This window comes from Amphiura filiformis, chromosome 14, assembly GCF_039555335.1.
Source record: "Amphiura filiformis chromosome 14, Afil_fr2py, whole genome shotgun sequence".
Taxonomy (NCBI): Eukaryota; Metazoa; Echinodermata; class Ophiuroidea; order Amphilepidida; family Amphiuridae; genus Amphiura; species Amphiura filiformis.
Window position 1 is genome coordinate 34,850,393 of NC_092641.1, and position 19,910 is coordinate 34,870,302.

At 37.8% G+C, this 19,910-nt stretch overlaps 1 protein-coding gene across 3 annotated transcripts in view; it reads left to right on the forward strand.

The window, feature by feature from the left end:
- Positions 1-11,468, forward strand: part of LOC140170021 (trans-L-3-hydroxyproline dehydratase-like) — a 34,316-nt gene extending 22,848 nt beyond the window's left edge. For all 3 annotated transcript variants that reach the window (XM_072193333.1, XM_072193331.1, XM_072193332.1), the window contains exons 3-4: positions 4,179-4,471; positions 9,951-11,468. In XM_072193333.1, the coding sequence (XP_072049434.1) occupies positions 4,179-4,471; positions 9,951-10,214 (557 nt within the window). In that variant the 3' untranslated portion in view covers positions 10,215-11,468. The remainder of the gene's footprint in view (positions 1-4,178; positions 4,472-9,950) is intronic.
- The last annotated feature ends 8,442 nt before the right edge of the window (positions 11,469-19,910 follow it).

The window sequence follows — 19,910 nt, forward strand, 5'->3', positions numbered from 1 at the left end:
GTATTGAAGTGCCATTATAATTATGCCATTATGATAATATGTTGCATGCAATAATATTAGCCTATGTATACTTTACTTTTACTGTCGCTAATATGATTATATAAACTTTTTCATAACCATTTTATATTAGTATTTTGATGTAATGTAATAAATATCATTACAATTTCGAGTTCAACTGAATACCGTCATGATTAATAACATGTTTTTATTTATCAAAAATCAACTATGGCATAGTCTACCTAAATCCTTGTACTTTTGAAAAAGTGTGAAAAAAGCTGTCAATGGTCAAAGATATAATTTTCTTTAATGGTTTTCTCACAATTTGTTCAAATGTACAATGACTTTTGAGTATAAAGATTAGGAGCTTGAAAAAACTAGGTGCTTTATGATTAGTGCCAAAAGTTTTTAATGTGTGTCTCTTGTGTGAATAGACCTGGAAGTGTATCAGAATTCAGAACGGGGGAAGGGCACTTTTTACAGGTGGAATGATCTGGAATCACAGCCCATAGCAAAAAGAAAAGTTTCCCGGTGACCACCCGATGACCATTCGGTGGTCATCAGAAACCTTTCGGGTACCTTTTCCAGAGTTATCCAAAAGTGCCGCTATGGATACCTTGCGGATACCTAATTAAGTTATCCAAAAGTTTTCGGGTAGACATCCGGAAGTCTCCCATAAACTCAAATATTTCAAATGAGTTACCCAGAAGGTTCCCAGAAACATAGATTCTTTGCAGGAGTTACCTGGTGGTTATCCGCTTTTAATTTGACCTTGAAAATAGCATAAAGCATCTTAAGAATGCATTGTGGGTGGGTGTATGGTCAAAGGTCACTGAATCAATTCAAAATGGAGCAGCTAGCTGTTGGCAGTTGGAATACATTTGTGCAGATATTCAAGTTATTTGTGGTCCAAAATGTATGGATTTACATGTAGGACATTACAAGATGTTTACTAATTAATCTGGAGCATGCTGTAGGAATTATAAACCATTGAATGCTTGATTTCATATGATAATGCAGGTAGGAAAATTTGTATGAAATGATTTGTATATTGATGCAGTCTTTATACAATGTACATGTACAATGTACCTATGACACATTTGAATGTTTTAGTTTATATCTTTTCTAGTAAATCATACATGATTTTGACAGTAAATTAATGTCAATTAAATTACTAATCATCAGCTACATGTAATGTGTTAATTAACTGCATATAAACTTTATGTTAAGCTATTTGTTGTAAATAAATTATAATATTTGATATAAAAATTATAGGTTGTGTCATCACATTTAGGTACTGTAAATGCTATATGCTGTAATACATATGCTATATCATAACAATTTGGTTGTACATTAATTAAGGTATGCACCTTATAAAGGTGTGCATGAACCAAATTAAATCAGAAGAATATTTTTGTACAATAACTACAATTACATTGTACACTTTCAAGTTTCTTATTGCAAGATAGCACTTTATAAGCTCAACTGCCATGCCTACAGAGTTGTATTTCTCCAAAAACTACAATTCAAATAATAAGCTTATAACTGTCTAATAAATTTTTGCATACTCATGAATTTGTATTTCTGCATTCCCCAAAAGGTCAACAGGGAGTCTCCAAAGAGGTCACCAGGTATATTGTCACCAAAAGTTATCCGCTAGGTCCCCGAAAAGTTACCGGGTAGTTATCCGCTAGTTCCCAAAAAAAGTCACCGGGTAGTTACCCGCTAGTTTCCCAAAAAGTCATCGGGTAGTCATCCGGTACCTATTACCTGAAAGGTATCCACTATGGTTTCCCAAAAATTTATCGGGTAGTCACCCGCTACCTAACTAATTTGCATGTGAAATTTGCCGGTGTCTACCCGGTGACTATCGGGAAGTTATCCGGAATAGGTCTCATTTTTTGATATGGGAGACATCTGCTTGTGAATTGAAATGCTGAATTGAAAAGCTGAATTTCATTTCAATTCCACTTCATTCTCCATCGCTCAATATGATTTCAATTCAAATCCAATTCAATTCTTCATTGCTCACAATGATTTCAATTCCAATCCAATTCAATTCATGCCCAAGCCCACTCATTTCGATTCCAATTCAATTCCAATGCATTGAAATGAAAATCGCCCAAAATACATTTCAATTCAATTCGATTTCAATGCATTGAATTAACATTAATGCAAAGCCTCTCCATGCCGCCCCACCAAAGCATACCAAAAAATATAATACAATCACGGCCATCGCGTCGCGCTTGCGCGACGCAGGGAGGTGTCTAAGGGTGGATGTGACCCCCACTCAGACACTTTTCACTTTTGGGACTAAAATGGGCAAATATGAGGTTAATTTAGTCAGAAACCTATATTCAGGCGTCAACATAGGGGGGTGATTGTATGAACCCCCGGATGTACGCCTATGCCCTCAGAAGTTAGAAACTTTCGGAAAATGAAGACCCAATTGAAGCCATTTGGTGGACCATTTTGTCACTATTGTGTAAAATTTCAGTTTGAAAAAGCCTAAAATTTGCGAAATGACGGCTCAATTAAAGCCATTCGTAGACAATTTTTGACCTTAATCGTATAAATTGTCCGGTATTGCTTTACATATAAACATAAAGTTGCGCATCGTTGAACGCAAATAAGTCTTAATCAGCCCCAGGGTAATCAGCTTTAGCTTAGAAAAGCTATGTTCACCACTGACAACAGATACGGGAAGTGTCAGAAAAACGCCCCTTTTCCTTTTTTGCCCTGTTTTCTGTTTCTCTTTTCGCCCCCCTTTTCCTCCCATTTTTTCTTTTTATCCACACTCATTTGTTCTTCCCTTTTCTTTCTTCATTCCCGTTTTTTCTTCTTTTTTTTCGCCCCTTTTTTTCGCCCCTCTGCGTTTGCCGCCCTAGGCGACCACCTTACCTGGCCTAATGGTAGGAACGGCCCTGTTCGCATACTTAGCCCGCATTCCAGGCATTCCTGACCAAGCCCTTTATGTGACATAATAAATAAATAAATAAATAATAAATTTCGGTGTTTTATATAGCGCCTTTTCCGGATCTTAGAGGGATCAAAGCGCTGTAATTTCGCTGCCATGGTGGATCATCACAATCAGATTGCATCAACTAGGCTGGTTGCAGCCGAACTTGGCGCAAACCTATCCGCACTTAGATTGTAACATCCACCAATTATCTATGCAGCTCCCCAAATTCCATTGGGTGAAGGAAGTTTTTGATAGCCAAACAACTAATCACCGATTTTTTGAAAGCAGGAGGAAACCAGGGATCCCGGAGAAAACCTGCGAGAGCGAGCATGGAATCGGGATAAACCATGTGCACATGAGTCCTTGGGCCGCGCCGGGGCTTGAACCCGGGACCTCAGTGGTGCAAGGCGAGGGCATTACCGCTGCGCCAACTCGCCCTCCCTACTCGCCCTCCGTAATGCAACACGAGGTTCATTATACCACCGTCACAGCCACCGTGCATTTGGCGGGGCACTTGAGTAGGTCCAGCTATAGCATGGTAGATGCAGTATTTTAAACAAAGAATGAAAAAACTTAATTTCAAGAGTTCAGTCAGAAATGTAAAAACAAACAGCAGTATCAAGTCAACAAAATCCAAGCAAGGCATAAATGCAAAAGATTGTAATTCATTTCACTATGTTGATAACAGGAGATACAGCGTGCAGAACTACTTTCACCAAAAACGTGTTCTTCTCTAATGACCATCTTCCCTTTATTTGTTACCACCAAGAGTCAAGAAGCTCTATCTAAAACTTATTTATTTTCAGTCTACAATATTTAATTTTTCAATATGTTTCTTTTGTGTAATAAAGTTCAACAATGAAAAAAAAGAGAAACATAAAAAGTAGACCTAATTGAGCAAAAATTTCAAAACAAAGTTGTGCTTGTGTTCAACTTTCGTTGTGCGATATGCATCCCTATCATCTTGGGCTAATTGCTTTGGGGATACAGAATTAAAACTAAGCAAACAGTTACAAGAAGGATGGGTCAATAGTATCTGAAATAATGAAATTGTTTTGTTGTACCATCATAAAATGCGGTTCATTTTCTACATGTAACTTTTTATGGGACACCTTGTATTTTGTGTTCACTATTGTACGCTAGCTGTTTGATTTTATCACACTTGCTCAAGTGATCTATGAAAGTAGCTTTAAAGCAATTGTGTTCTTTTTAATTTCAGATCTTGATGTAGATGTAGTAGGCCACGGAAAGGTGACAGTAGACATTGGCTATGGAGGAGCCTTCTACGCATTTGTGTCAGCTGAACGTTTCGGCCTTGATGTAAGGAAATCCCGAACAAGAGATATCGTCGATGCGGCTACAGCGGTATCTAATGCGGTTAAGGAGCAGGTGAAACTCAGGCATCCAGATGATAAGGATTTGGCATTTCTCTATGGAACCATTATCACAGATGGGAATGATGAGTGGAGTGATGAGCCCACAGCCAACATGTGTGTCTTTGCCAAAGCTCAGGTTTGTATCGATATTCCTACTTCATCTTAACTTCATTTTGGAGATGATTTAGATTTTAGATGATTTTAGATGATAACTGTGTCATTATATTCTTAACATGTTTAGAATGTCGTCAGGATCATACCTGTTGAATTTGAGCTCGTTGGACAAATTTTAAATTTGAACTTTGACCCATAAACTTGGGTGAAAAGTGCTTCTCTTTTGCTCATAAATACGTGTCGTCATGCAATTTTCTGTGATTTTTTTGAAAACATGTCTCAACCTAAATCTGAAATCCAGAGGAGTATGATTAAAGAGTAAATGACTTTTGAGAGTTGTTTCAACCACTGCTTTTATGTCCGAATGGAACAGATATGTGTACAAGGCGTATTCACATGCATCTTGATCGTTGTGTGGTGGATTAAGATCAAATAATTGTAATGGAACAGATTTTCCATAGCGATAGTAAAACTTGCTTCTTTTTCGTTCGCAAAATCACATCGTCATGCGATTTTCCGTGAACTTCTAGAAAACATGTCTCTGAAATTTGAAGGGGCACAAATCAACAAAGCCACTATGTCTGTGCTGAATTGAACAAGGTTGTGTACAAACATACCCGCATGCATTTCGGCCGTTGCGTAGTCGATTGCGATAATTTAGACTCGCGGTTCAAGTTTACGTTGTTGATAATCAAAATTTCTTGGAATTGTTATCATAATTTAATTGCCTTTGAAAGTCACATCCCCATTCCCTACAAACAGGATAGCCCTGACAACATCACTAGTGAGGGGGAACTGGAGTGCGAATGGGGTATCATAGGAGGGGGTTAAATTTGAGAGAGGGAAAAATGAAGCAGGAATATGGAGAAAGTAGGGGAAGGGGGAACGGGGAGAGAGATTGAGAAGGAGGGGAAAGAAATAAAGAATAGGTATTTCATTACGATTTGCGTTGTAAAATGCAAATATAAAATTGACAAAGCTTACCAATCTGCCAGTTGCAAAGGCCTTAATCCCATGTTGTTAAGCACGTTTTAATTGGATTACGTAATTTACGGATCTGCTCCGGTGACTGCACTGACGCTGGGCAGTGCTGTTAGGATAAGAAGCGATCAAATTATTATAAAAATTCCTTAAAATTTTGATTATCAACAACGTAAACTTGAACCCCGACTTTAAATCTTCGCAATCGACCACACGACGCTATGATGCAAGCGAATACGCTCCATACACAAACCTGCTCAATTCGGCACAGAAACAGTGGCGAAAACAGATCTGAAAATCCCTTTGTTTTTAATTGTGCCCCTCCAGATTTCAAATTTAGGTTGAGGCCAGTTTTGGGGACATTCAGAGAAAATGGCAGGGCCAGATTTTACTGCGCACGAATTAGAAGCATTTTTTACCATCGCTATGGAAAATCACAGTAAATCATCGATCTCAATGGAGGCTGGCACTCAGCGCGAGATGCATGATATACGTTTTGTACACAAAACACTGATGTTCAATTCGGCACAAACCACGGCGAAAGCAAGGGTCAAAATACCTTTTTATTATTATAAACCTCCAAATTTCAGATTTAAGTTCAGATATGTTTTCAACAAATTCACAGAAAATTGGAGGGCAACGCGTATTTGTGGGCGAGAGAGAAGCACTTTTCCCGGCACTTTTTACTCTAGAATCTCTAAGATCTCAATTGGTCACACAACGAACGCCTATGAATGCTAATACGTTTTGCATACATGCTGTCCAATTCGGCACAGAAACCGTGGCAAAATAAGGGATCAAAATACCTATTTATTTATTTATAGTAAGAAATTACAATGAAACCATCACTAGATACAGTGCTCAACTATAAAATATAGGAGCGAAATATATTATTATTGTACTAGTGAAATTAGCACATAGCAATACAAATCTGTTTCGTATAGTTGGTTTGACCCATCCACACTCGTCAGTTGCAATGTGGAAAATGACAAAGAATATGTCTTGAGTTTCGATGCGCGCGCAAGAGGAATTAACGCAACCGCGTATCTTAAAGTTGCGCAACACAAAGTGCGTATCCATGTCTGGGCCTGTTTATTGCTAAACATGCTAAAAGAGCAACTTATTTATAGTTACACAGTAAGTGTTTTTTTCTATGCCTGCAGCCACTTGCTAGTTCGTTTCTGTGGTTCAAGGTTGACATTTGTGGTTTAGTTATAATTAAGTATTTCTCAGTAATGCATAGATTGCATTTTTTGCTGCTGGTAGAGTAAGATTTACTTTGAGCAATAATTCTCCATTTGATGGAATATGATACTTTCTTATCATTAAGGTTCCAGATGTAGTTGCTCAGAGCGGTGGCGTATCTTTGATTTACATTTTTGAAGGTACTGCTATGGACATTGAATCTTGTTTTAAATGGGCCTTCTGTAAGTCCAACATATGTCTCTTCCTTGCGGTTGTCTGCCCTTGTGACCTTCGCTTGATATATTACTCCCGATGTCAGGCAATTTCCATCAAGAGGGCACAATTTGTTTTTGCAGTTGCAATTAGTGATGTTTTGTGTCGAAGCCAGAGACGTTTTCGCAGATTGCAGCACATATTCATTTGTTGTGTCCTGATATAAGTTGTTGCATGTTGGGCATGCAACTATAACTTATCTTTACGGTGTTTCTATTTAGAATCTTGTTGAGCTGGTGATCTGGAGGGAAACATTTGTCTAGTAGGTTGCAGGATGACAGATGTTTGTGAGTAAGAAAGAAGCACATTTTACCGTCGCTATGAAATATCTAGACCAGTAAATTTAAACTCAGGAAGGGGGTTGTGCTACACTTGTTAACTTCCGGCCACAGTAGCTTTAGTTCTTTCTTCTGTCGACATTTATATTTGCTAACTTGGTCACAACCATTATTGACCATGCCCCTAAACTCATCAGGCCAAAAGGTCACGCATGGGTCATAGGGGTCAAAAACGTCATTTCAACTCAAACTGCATCTTCTCCCACAAATTACGTAGGACAGTGACGCTACATGTTATGCCCAGTGTCTATTAATCGTAGCACAATAACGGTTTATCCACACGTAACCATGGTAACGTGAATTGCGGTTACCCCATAATAATGTGGTATTTTATTATTTGGGGTCATTAAGGTGCACTTCTGGCATAAAACGAAATATCATCAAAATGCATCTTCTCTCACTTGCACACATGCATTGCTATTACCTAGTGTTTATAAATCATACACAGATTTGGGGTCAAAGGTCATTAAGGGTCACTTCCAGTGTAAAACCAAATACCTTTTTAAAAAAAATTATTAACCAAGAAAAACAAAGCACAGTGACGTAATATGCATACATGAATTGCTGTTAGTCATACATGGTATTTTGCTATTTGAGTTCAAATATCATTAAGGGGCCACTATCGGTATAAAGTGAAATACCTTCAAACAATTTTATTTACTAAGAAAAACATAGGACAGTAACGCTATGTTTACACGTGAATCATGGTTACCCAGTGGTATTTTTATTTGGGGTCATAGGTCATTAAGGGGTCACTTCCAGTATAAAACGACATACTTTAAAATGTTTCTCCTCCAACAAACTACGTAGGACGGTAACGCAACTTGCACATATGCATTGCTTATTGCCCAGTGTCTATGAATCATACACAGATGTGTGGTCAAATGTCATTAAGGGTTCACTTACGGCCAAATACTGACACAAATAACATATAGTAGAGTGATGCCACCTGCACACGTGTATTGACATTAGCCAATATCTATAGGGTGTTTAGAGATTTGGGGCCATATGTTATTAAGGGTCACACCACGGCTGTGATCATGGGGTTAGACAAAAATTAAAATAAGTCTCATGATGGAAAACCAAACTTTTTGTTTCTATTTCATGGAATTGTTCATTTGTTCAGTATAATATGCTGAGAATCAGTGATGTATCGTTCGAGTCCGGACTCGGACTCGAGTCCAGACTCGAGTCCACTTTTTGTTGGACTCGGACTCGGCTCGGACTCGGACACAAAAGACTCGGCTCGGCTCGGACTCGGACACAAACGGTCCGAGTCCATGCAATTAAATCCATGTTAAATGTGAGCTGATTATACCTAAACATGTCAAAATAGATCTAAAATTTGCTTTGAGATTTGTTGACTGAACTTTATTTGCCCTTTTTCCTAAAATTGGGGGCTGTCATGTATACTACATATCCACCATATTATTTAGGTTAATGTGACTTAGCATAATCATTATTGTTGGCAGTGATGAAATAAACAGGTCTTGCTAATTAATTTTGCATAATTTTAGATATAGTCTGGTATCTACCAGGTTTTAATGTGCATCTCCCCCAGGACTCTACCAAAGCAGGATGTTTCGTTACCTAGGAAATATCACAAAATAGGTTGTGGTCAATAGGCTGAATGGGGGTTGACCTTTAGTGCCCAATTTTGTCAATAACGAAGCATTTTAGACGATGCAAACGATTCCTTCTTTGACTTTTTTTTACCACGTTTACATTACGAGCAATTTGATCCCATTTGCGATGAAATCGGAGCCAAAACAACTGACCCACCTAGATTTGACCTTTTTGCTTATAACCCATAAACGGTTTGTCAAACTTTACTTTCTCTGGATTAACCAGTTTTGAGCAACTTTGAAATTTGACCACTGTGTTGACCTTTGACCTTGAATATGGCCGGACTGTCATGAATTATTTTCGTTAACATCTTGACAGTACGACGGCAACTTCGTGACCTCTTTTGTTCGACAGAAAATTTATACGGGTTGGTGAACACGAGTTACGTAACACAATGTTGAAACAAACACGTTTTATCGAAATAGCTCCAGAAATGGAAGACACGGGTTGTATATTGCTCCATTTATGTACCCTGACCACAGATAAGATATCAAACATTTGTGTAAAGCAACAAATAACTTGTAAAAAGTTGAATTAAATGGAAAATAAAGAAGCTTGAACATGTCCAAAGTAGCTGGGAAAATGAGAAAAATTGCATGTCACGAACACAAGAATGTTCATATCATCAAGCAAGAAAAAGCGCCGGAATCAAAAATGGGTGTCATGTTATAGAATAACTAAAGTTAGCTTGCCTGAAAATTTCGTGAATTTTGGTTGAGGTATATTCTTAGTCGTATATTGAACATGTTGAAATGTTTATCTTTGTGCGTGACTACTGTCCTAATGGTCAAGTTGTATATCATACGCGCATAGCGAGCAGAAAATTTTACATATTTGAACGGTTCTGTACTATTTTCCTAAGCCTTATTAGAGCTTGTTATTTAAAAGGTGTCACGTAAATGTACGACAAAATTGCTTTCCCCCCCCCCCTTGACCAGCCAAAAACTGCTTATTGTCACCCCCTTTTTTTTGCTTGACAACAATTTCTTGATCCCCATCCCCCAGCTCCTTATTATTGTACAACCCCTAACATCTAATCCAATCTTGCACATTGTTATTATTACTACTTTTGATAATATTTTCTTTGCTTCACATTAGGTTGATCGGAGCCCAACTGGATCTGGAGTAACAGCTCGCATAGCTTTACAATACCACAAGAAACTTATCACTCTGAATCAAAAAAGGACTTTTGAGAGTGGAGCTTGCGGGTCCAGATTTACTGGGTCAGCCGTCAAAGACACCAAATGTGGAGAGTTCAGTGCTGTGGTGGTTGAAGTGTGTGGACATGGCTATTACACTGGTGAAGCCAGTTTTACTAGAGAGGATAATGATCAAATCAAGAATGGTTTCCTTTTGAAATGAGAAGATTATACAATATTATTTCAGATATTTTTTGCAGGGAGTAGATATACATTTTATGGGTTATTTAAGCAATAGGCCTGTGGATGATCATATCTGGCCCATGGCTTCTCAATCATCTCAATATCATTGTTATTTTTCTTTTATGATAGTATAATTATTTTCATGTTTAAAATAAAGAACAAAGTAAACATTAATTTGTTAAAGCTATATTAGATTCTGATAGGTGGCGTAGGTTGTATATTGTACTATTCAGAAAACCATAATATTGGCCTGATTACCAGGTCTGTTTTAAACAATTGTTTTTAAATTAATGTAATTCTGGTCCAGAGCAGGGATTCTATATATGAGATAAGCGACTGATGATATGACAATAGTCGGCCATTAGCGGCCATTTTGCTTCCTACATGATTCACGTGTCGTAATACTTTTACAAAATATACATATTAAGTTTACAATTTAAATTGTATTTGCTGATGAAATATTTTTCGCCAACTAAAATTGTTATCCGTTGACCCATTTTTATTTTCGCCGAGGTGTCCAAGAATCTAAAAAAATGGTGGGTGTGGGGATAGGCACCAAAATTATCTTTTTGGGTTATTAAATATAGTTAGAGGAATGTGTGATATAATGTTCTTAATGATAAAATGTACCAAAATTGGAACCATTGTGGCCAGTACAAATTTCCATTGATTTTGTCGTATAATTTTGTCACAGTATTTACACCCTTTTGGTCCAGGTATTTCAAGCTGTGGGGGAGTTTACCCCTGCCCTCCCCCAGTCTACATGCCTTTGATTCTACCTTGGTTTAAAAATGAATATTAGTATTCTGCATAGCTGTGTTGAGGTCAAATAGTACTAAAACTCTGTTGTTGTAGAGTGTAATAAGCAAAATTGGACTTTCCATAGCTCTTCCATAATGACATTTGTATTCTAATTACAGTATTAGGCGACGAAAAAAATAACCCTGCTCTATGGGCGGACCGGGCGGGAGAACCATTCAAGGAGGGTTTGTTGGCCGGGCTTTTTGAAAACATTTTTTCTAAAAATGTAAAGCCAAAATTAATAAATTTTTGGCCCCAAAATGTCTGATTTTACATGATTTTCGCAAAACAATTTTTTTAAAATCTCCAAAACGCAAATTCTGGATCGGTTGGGCCCGTAGAACAGGCTTTTTTTTGTTGCCTTAAAGTAAAGAACACAAACCCAGGTAGTATTGTTCTTATAACATGATTTTATTATTCTGGAAATTCACGCCCTAGTGATGATCATCAGATAAAATAGCTGCTGAATTCTGAACCGAGGCGTGAAACTCCCGACTAATAAAATCATACTGTTAGAACATTATTACATGATTTTGTGAATTTTATTACATGCTCGATTATTGAATAGTACTGTTGAGCACTATATGACCTTTATAAGAACATGATTGGTTAATTCTCAAAAGATGAATTTCAAGGCTCCGTAAGCATGTGGTCTTCCAGAGTATACGCTCATGATCGCAAATCCGCACAAAGGTGGCTCTCATGGAACCGGCGTTTTATTATTATGATGGAATTATTAGTCGAACGCATACACGATGTTCATAACGCACAGTACGTACACGGCGTGCGGGACGGTGATATACACAACAAAGGGTCGTACCATAACATGATCGAAGGAGTGGTACGCATTGGCGACATGTGCGCTGGAAGTAAATTCCAATTTTCTTTGCTTTGCCGTAGATGTTCGGCTCAAAAATAAAAGGGGATATATCTGACAGTAAAGCTAACATTTTATGGCAAAGAAATGCTAATCTATTTTGTTTGAAAATGTTATAATATGGCTTTAAGAATTAGATATTTTGCCTATAATAGTAAAGAATACATACAAAAAATTGAAACTAAAGATATGCTTTGCCTTTATATGAATATAATGATAAATTATATGAACTGATTGAATTATGTGTTTACTTGTTGAAACCAATGTGCTTGTTTTTAACACCAAAGTGGTTTTTTTAAACACCGAAGTGGGCTTTTTAAGCACCAAAGTGTTTGTTTTTATTTCTGTGTTTTCAATAATTTGGAAATTGATAGTAGGCGTACTGGTCAGAGCTGCATATAACACATACACAAAATCACTCTGGGATGAAATTATTATACTTTTAAGTATGATAATTTCCTCCCAAAGTGACTTCATGTATTTATTAAAAATGTGCACACAAAACCTGGACGCATGCATGGAGCTCATAAAATTCAAGTTAAAATCTTGATTCGAAATAAACATTACGAGTGGGTTTTGGAAAGAACCTTCTGTTAAATCATGCCTAGCTATTCATCTAAACTACTCAATTACAAATCTCTAAATCCCTTTCTTCTTGTCTAGGCCTACTGAAAATTCAATTTTGCCGCCCCTTCCTCAACAGCTCGAAAAGTTTGACCCAATTTTTTTTTCGGTGGTTTGAAAAAGTGAAGAGCAAGAAAAAAAAAAGGATTATCAGCGCTAGCGCCCTAAAAGCAACATATTTTGATGTATAGTACAATTTTGTTCAAATTTATACTTATACCATCAACATCAATATAGAGAACCAAGCAGGACAATATAGTATGGTCTGGGATTTTTTTGCTTTCAGCTCTGCAACAACCACGTTATACTGAATTTATACTGAATCTTTGTCAAGATTTTGTTGCCAAAAATATTAAACTTTATATGGTAAGGTTGAAATGCATTTTAAAAAGTTCGTCACAAGTACAAAATGTGTGAGGCTGAATCTCGTATATTTGATCTTCTACCCCACTTGCTGCAACACGTGTACAGATCCAAGACAACAAAAAAGGAAATTGACCTACCGACCCACTCGTTTCTACCCCATATCTGGGCAAAAAAATAAAAGAAAATCGACCTACCGACTCAATCCTTTGTACCCAATTTCTGGGCAAACAAATAAACAAAAAATAAATCGACCTACCGACCCACTTCTTTCTAGGCAATCGAACACTTTGGCCTCAGTGTGAATTGTGCAGTCGGAACACCAACTGCCCATTTGGTCGTAAAAATGCTGCAGGTTCGTTTTGCATACCTGCATACTGCATATTTTTAGAGTTTCTTAGTGGTGAGTATGATATCTACGAGTCAACTTATCCATTTTAACTACTTAAGGTTTGTTTTAAAATAAACCTAGTTAAAGATACTTAATTTTTTCTGACCTTTTTAGAAACTAGCTGGCAGACCCCGTTTCATCATCTCCCGGGTAGCGACCACCGTGATCGTTTCGATGAGTGGCATGTATCGATTGTTTATGTCCGAATCTATTTTAATAACTTGCATATCATGATTAATACAGGGTGACCCCCAAAAAAAAAAAAAAAAACACCTTATTTCTCTTTCTCTTCGAAAAGTTGATCAAATATATTTTGGTATGTAAAGAAACCTTTAATATCTATTCGTAAGCTTTAATAAACCAAAACAATTATTTCAATCGGCTTACAACTTTCGAAGATACGCCCTTTTAAAGAAACATACGGAAAGGTTTCTATACAAAAACGATTCTCTTATAAACCATCATGCGCACAGTTTCCACCTCGATACACCTGAGCACACATTTTGTCCAAGTTCTTCCAAGCAGAGAACAACAAGCGCAGTGAATGTCTCCACCCCAGTCTTTAATTGAATATATGAATACAAAACCCACCCAAGTCCATACGTTGGCCAAATTGAGTTAAGCATTGGAAATTGTTGCTATACATAGGCCTGTCATATGTATGAAAGAACAACTCAAATTCATCATCTGTGTCTATTGAGCATGTGAGAAATAGCATGTATGAAAGAACCACCCAATCCCGTGATTTGAGTCTTGTAACACATTGATTGAAATCCAGTATGTCACATTCATTGCTGGAGAGTGACTTTTGAAAAATAAAATGGGTTTAATCAAGGAAAGTGTGTGGTTTATATTACATTGCAGAATGCTTATCAATGCATACCTGTGTGCTTTATTTTGTATTATCTTACTAGTGGTAATCTCATTCAAACGTTGTTGTCTTTGTATATGATTCAAAAAACCACCCAAGACCAAAATTTAAAATGAACCCTACTAAGTCCCTGAAATGCTAATCGTCATACTTTATATAGTTTAATCCACTCATTTGCACGTAAAACTTACCATATTGACCAGGTAAATCTAACTTACAGGTTTTTCTCTCAAAATCACTCAATACTAAATACTTAATTGTCAAAACTTTAAGCGGTACCCCGGACAATATTATTACCCATACACGGATTCATTCAACAATTATTTATTATGTAAATTTGCTGTTTAACTACGGGTGTCCCGCTAGTCTTACTATAAATAGGGGAATGTTGTATGTATGTATGTATCTATCTATGTATGCACATAAAGGCTCCGTCAGTTTCAATCCAAATGTCACTAAATTCATACGGGAGATCGAGGAATATACGGAGACGGTAATGCGAAAATTTCGTTGAAAACGGTCAAGAATTGGCCTCAAAATGAGTGAAAATGTGTTCCGTTGCTATACTAGGTAAACAAAAAAAGGAGTCAGTTACTAAGCTAGCCCTGCGAGTCGCACGGGCGTATCTAATGCCAAGCCGCTCGCGTAGCGCAGCGATACCGCGCGGGTAACGCGGCACTACGCCATGGCACGCGTAAACGACGCAGAGACACGTAATGAATGATATTAACGACCGTAGCGTAATAAATACGGGAAAAAGATGTGTGTTAAAAGTACAAACAACATGAAGAGGTAGGCCTACTATAAATAAAAAAGAAAACAAAATGAGGACAAACAGGCTGTACGAGTATGTGGGTTCTTCAGGAAATGTAAGAAAGCTATAATAAGATCAGGAAATTTAAATAAAAAGGCTATTAAACTGAGGACAGAATTAAATAAATAACATGAAAACGGGAAATCACAAGCTATGCAGCAAATAAAAAAGAAGCTAAAAGGGAAATGTAAGAAAGGACAGATTTAGAAAATAACGGGAACGGGATTGAATAAATAAAAACACATGGTCAACGGAAAATCGCAAGCTTAGCAGCAGAATTTTTAAATGGAACAAAATTGGCCCATGTAGAAGAAACTAAAAAGAAAGAAAGAAGTTCAAATGGAAACGTAGGCTTAAGGAGGGTCAGGTTCAGATAAATAAAATTTACCGTTTCAATGATTCTACCTGTTCAGTAATTCCTCCTGTTTTAGTGAACGCTCTCCCATTTACTCACCTAGCGGGGACCCGCGCGTAGCACGGGTGTCCCGCTAGTAGCAACTAAAGGTTCGTTCATACTACCACCGCATTTGCGATGCGTTGCTTTGCGATGCGGTGCGTTGCCGCACTGCATCGTACTGCAAACTACTGCATTGCGATATCGCAATGAAGTTAAATACATTTTAACTTGGAATTGCGACGAGTTGCGTTGAGTTGCGGCAAAAAGTAATCGATATATCGGCCACGCAAAGCAACGCATCGCAAATGCGGTGGTAGTATGAACGAACCTTAAGACATCACAACGCCTTAGACCGCTATGCCACAAAATCACACAACCTAATCAATGTCAAAGAAATATATTAACCTTTAACGTTACGCAATATTGGCACATGACACGGGCACATGTCTGCGGGTAAAGATTCTGCATAATAGAAAGGCGCACAAAGGGTCTATCCCTGAAGTCATACTAACCAAATGGTCATTGACATGTAACCAATTCTTTGTATACCAGCTACAGTCAACACATACAAAGAAGTATATTATTAGGCGTTGACGCAATCATCAATGCGGGAAGTATAAAACCATAGTCGCCACTCGTGCACTTGTTTGAGTCCACGGCTATTACGAAAACAGCCTTGAACCCGGAATTCAGAAGTAGATTTTGGGTTGTTACGTGCAAATACAAACTAATTATATCATGAACAAACCCACCGAGAGGATTGCGATACTTATTCAGAGCCAATCTACATTCTGTTATTTACAAAAGCCGACGATCAAAGTAAAATTATAAAAGGAGCAAGACCAGATATCAACGTTAAATCACGGTAAGCCTAAAATCGCATCGGAAACGCCAAAAACAAATTATAACGTAGGTATGCAGAAAAGAGTTGTATTAGCAATAACAAAGTATGTGCAAAAAGATTTGTCTTTGGCATGTCGCTTTTTTGAAATATCACCAAAAATATCAAATTTTGGTTAAACGCCCCAAAATTCAAAACAAACACGAACCTTGCAAAATAGATATATATTAGCACTGGGCGGCCCAGTCACTACCTGTCGCTGTGATTTGGGGTAAAGGCCCGTTCATACTACCACCGCATTTGCGATGCGTTGCTTTGCGATGCCGATATATCGATTACTTTCTACCGCAATTCAACGCAACTCGTCGCATTTCCCAGTTAAAATGTATTTAACTTCATTCGGCGATATCGCAATGCAGTAGTTTGCAGTACCATGCAGTGCGGCAACGCATCGCATCGCAAAGCAACACATCGCAAATGCGGTGGTAGTATGAACGAACCTTTTATTGCGATACCGCAATACAGTAGTTTGCAGTACGATGAAGAGCGGCAACGCACCGCATCGCAAAGCAACGCATCGCAAATGCGGTGGTAGTATGAACGAACCTTAACTCGTTGCTTCCCTTCTCCAGATACCTGTACTTCAAGTTCGCTCATACCCCATGCCTTAACAAAATCCATGGCCCATAAGCCCACCGGAAAAGCCCAATCCCTAAATAAAGTTATTTCATATTATCATTGAGGAGAATGTTTGATATTCATGCATGGTACGTGTACTCCTTTTCAATTTTTGAAGTAGCCAAACCTCCTCCGTGGACAGAGTGCCGGAAAATGGATACATTTCTTAAACAGAGCATAATGTTTAACCGAGTTGTCAGCCGATTGAAATATTTTTTCGGTTTATTAAAGCTAACGATTCAAGGTTTTTTTTTTACATACCAAAATGTATTTGATCAACTTTTCTAAAATAGGGAGAAAAGAGGGAAAGAGGCGGCCATCTCTCTAATATGCCTCCGCTCAAAAAAGACCCCATAACTTACTGAAAAGTTCACCTGTATGACGTAGGCCTTCCGTCCTGATCAATAATTACGCTACGACTGAACGTACACATTCACACAGTAGAGAGCTTGCGAAATGGCGTTACTTTAACTTTAACTTTAACGTCTAGAGGATTATAGAGGATTATGTATTCAAAACCACGGTGGTTTTGAATACATAATCCTCTATAATCCTCTAGACGTTAAAGTTAAAGTAACGCCATTTCGCAAGCTCTCTATTGTGTCCTTGACTGAACGCCGCAGTAGAACTTTCGGTTCTGAATCAACGGGATAGTGCCACTAAGCCAACTTCCTATCTGCACTAAAACCTGTGATATTAATTCTTGATAATGCTTAACGGAAAAAATCAATACTAATGTACGATGTCATTTTAAATCAAATAGAAGTCCCACAACTAAAGTAGCAATCGATAAATCTGCTCACTCAATCATCAAATAATCAATCGAAAAATAAATAAATAAATAAATAAATAAATAAATAAGTGCCGGAAAATGGATACATTTCTTAAACAGAGCATAATGTTTAACCGAGTTGTCAGCCGATTGAAATATTTTTTCGGTTTATTAAAACTAACGATTCAAGGTTTCTTTACATACCAAAATGTATTTGATCAACTTTTCTAAAATAGGGAGGAAAGAGGCTGCCATCTTCTCTAATATGCCTCCGCTCAAAAAAGACCCCATAACTTACTGAAAAAAGTTCACCTGTATGACGTAAGCCTTCCGTCCTGATCAATAATTACGCTACGACTGAACGTACACATTCACACAGTGTGTCTTTGACTGAACGCCGCAGTAAAACCCACCAAGCTATTCATCAAGAGGTACATTTTGTTCAGGACAAAAGAGTTCCGCCATTAAATCGGTAACTAACCTGACAGCGTATTAACGCTTTACCAGGCAGGCTACTGAAAGTATTCTCTGAAATTTTAGAAAATATAGTTTTGTAACATTTTCTAAATTTTTAGCTAATTTAGGTGTTTAGAAATATTCGCACTTTGGTGTTTTAGTGTATGTTATAGGTAATAGGACATTGCCTAGTTAACGTCACTGTGTGAAAAATAACCGGTCAATATTTAAATAATTCTCTGAAATTCTAGAAAATATAGTTTTGTAACATGTCCTAATTTTTAGCTAATTTAGGTGTTTGGAAGTATTCGCACTTTTGTGTTTTAGGAAGGATATGTAAACGACAGATAACACCAAAAAATATGAAGAAATTATTTCCAAACCGTGTTAAGTTAACAATCATAATGTTGCTCATTTTCAAGAATGCTGGTTAACAATAAGCAGACTATTGTCTCATTTCGTGAACAAAGGCTCACATACTATTGTTACCTTGCGTTTGCTTTATAATCGGTTACCCAACTGAAACTATAATATAATACCAGCTCATTGCGATACCGCACAGGTAAAACAGAAACATGTGTAGTGTGGATTTAACCAGAGAAGATCTGATTTAATCAGTTGAGCTGTTTTCAATGAGTGTTATCTTGGTTTAATAGCTCTTAATGGGGTTTAAGTCCTGCAAAGGTCGTGGTGAATTCTACTGTAGACATGACTGCATCATGCCAATATAAATTGTGTGCGGTATTACCGGAAGTAGGAGCAGAGGGGGCAGAGGGGGGCAACATGCCCCGGGCGCTAACCTTAGGGGGGCGCCAAATTGAACAATTCAACATCAATTCTGCGTCCCTCCAAGCGATGAAACTCAAATTTCGGCACAAAATCAATCAAAAGAACATTTTAAGACCGATATTCAACTTCTAGTTACCAAAATTAATTAATGGTAGACCTTAATTTGTCCAAAATTTCTCGCGCTCCGCGCGCAATTGTTTCAAGAATTGCCCGCGTCTACGATATAGACCTTTTTCCCTCTTTCCCATCATGCACTTTTCCAGGGGGGTATGAGTGTCGCAATATACATCATCTTCCCGGGGGAGTACAGAGTTATGTTCATTACATTCTGGAATACGGACATTTCGGCTGGTGCCTTCATAATCATGACAATGGCGCACGATCACTAAAATACCTTTCGGGGGCAAAAAACAACATTTCTATGCCTTATTGACACAGTGTTGTCGCCAAAAAAAGTTTCCTGTAATCGAAACCTAACTTTGTATACATTTTATAGACCTAATGGTGAAAAACTAATGACGGGACACACAGTGATATTTTGTCCGCGTCCGTTTCACTTTTTTTCGGAGATGAAAATAAAACGGTAAACAAAATCTCTTACACAGATGTTCTGCATCGCTCCGTAACTGCATCACTCGTGTATTCAATAATTGCATAATTAGTAACATCGATGGCCTTTACGATAATCCGCATATATATGGAATCAGTATGCCCATATTAAGACAAAATAATTGCAAAGGCCTGGCAAAGACCATCGGATGCACACGATCTATGAGGTTGATGAACTACGTCATACCCCCCTGGAATAGTGCATTGTGGGATAGAGGGAAAGAGGTCAATTCTGGGGTGGAGTAGGGGCGCAATTTTGTTTCTTGCCCAGGGCGCTACCAACCCTAGTTACGCCACTGCCCAAGAAGTTATCAAAACAGAAGCTACATGTTCGCCGCCATGATCATATTGTTGGCTGTTTAGCTCGCGCCACACTATTTACACATTCCCCGT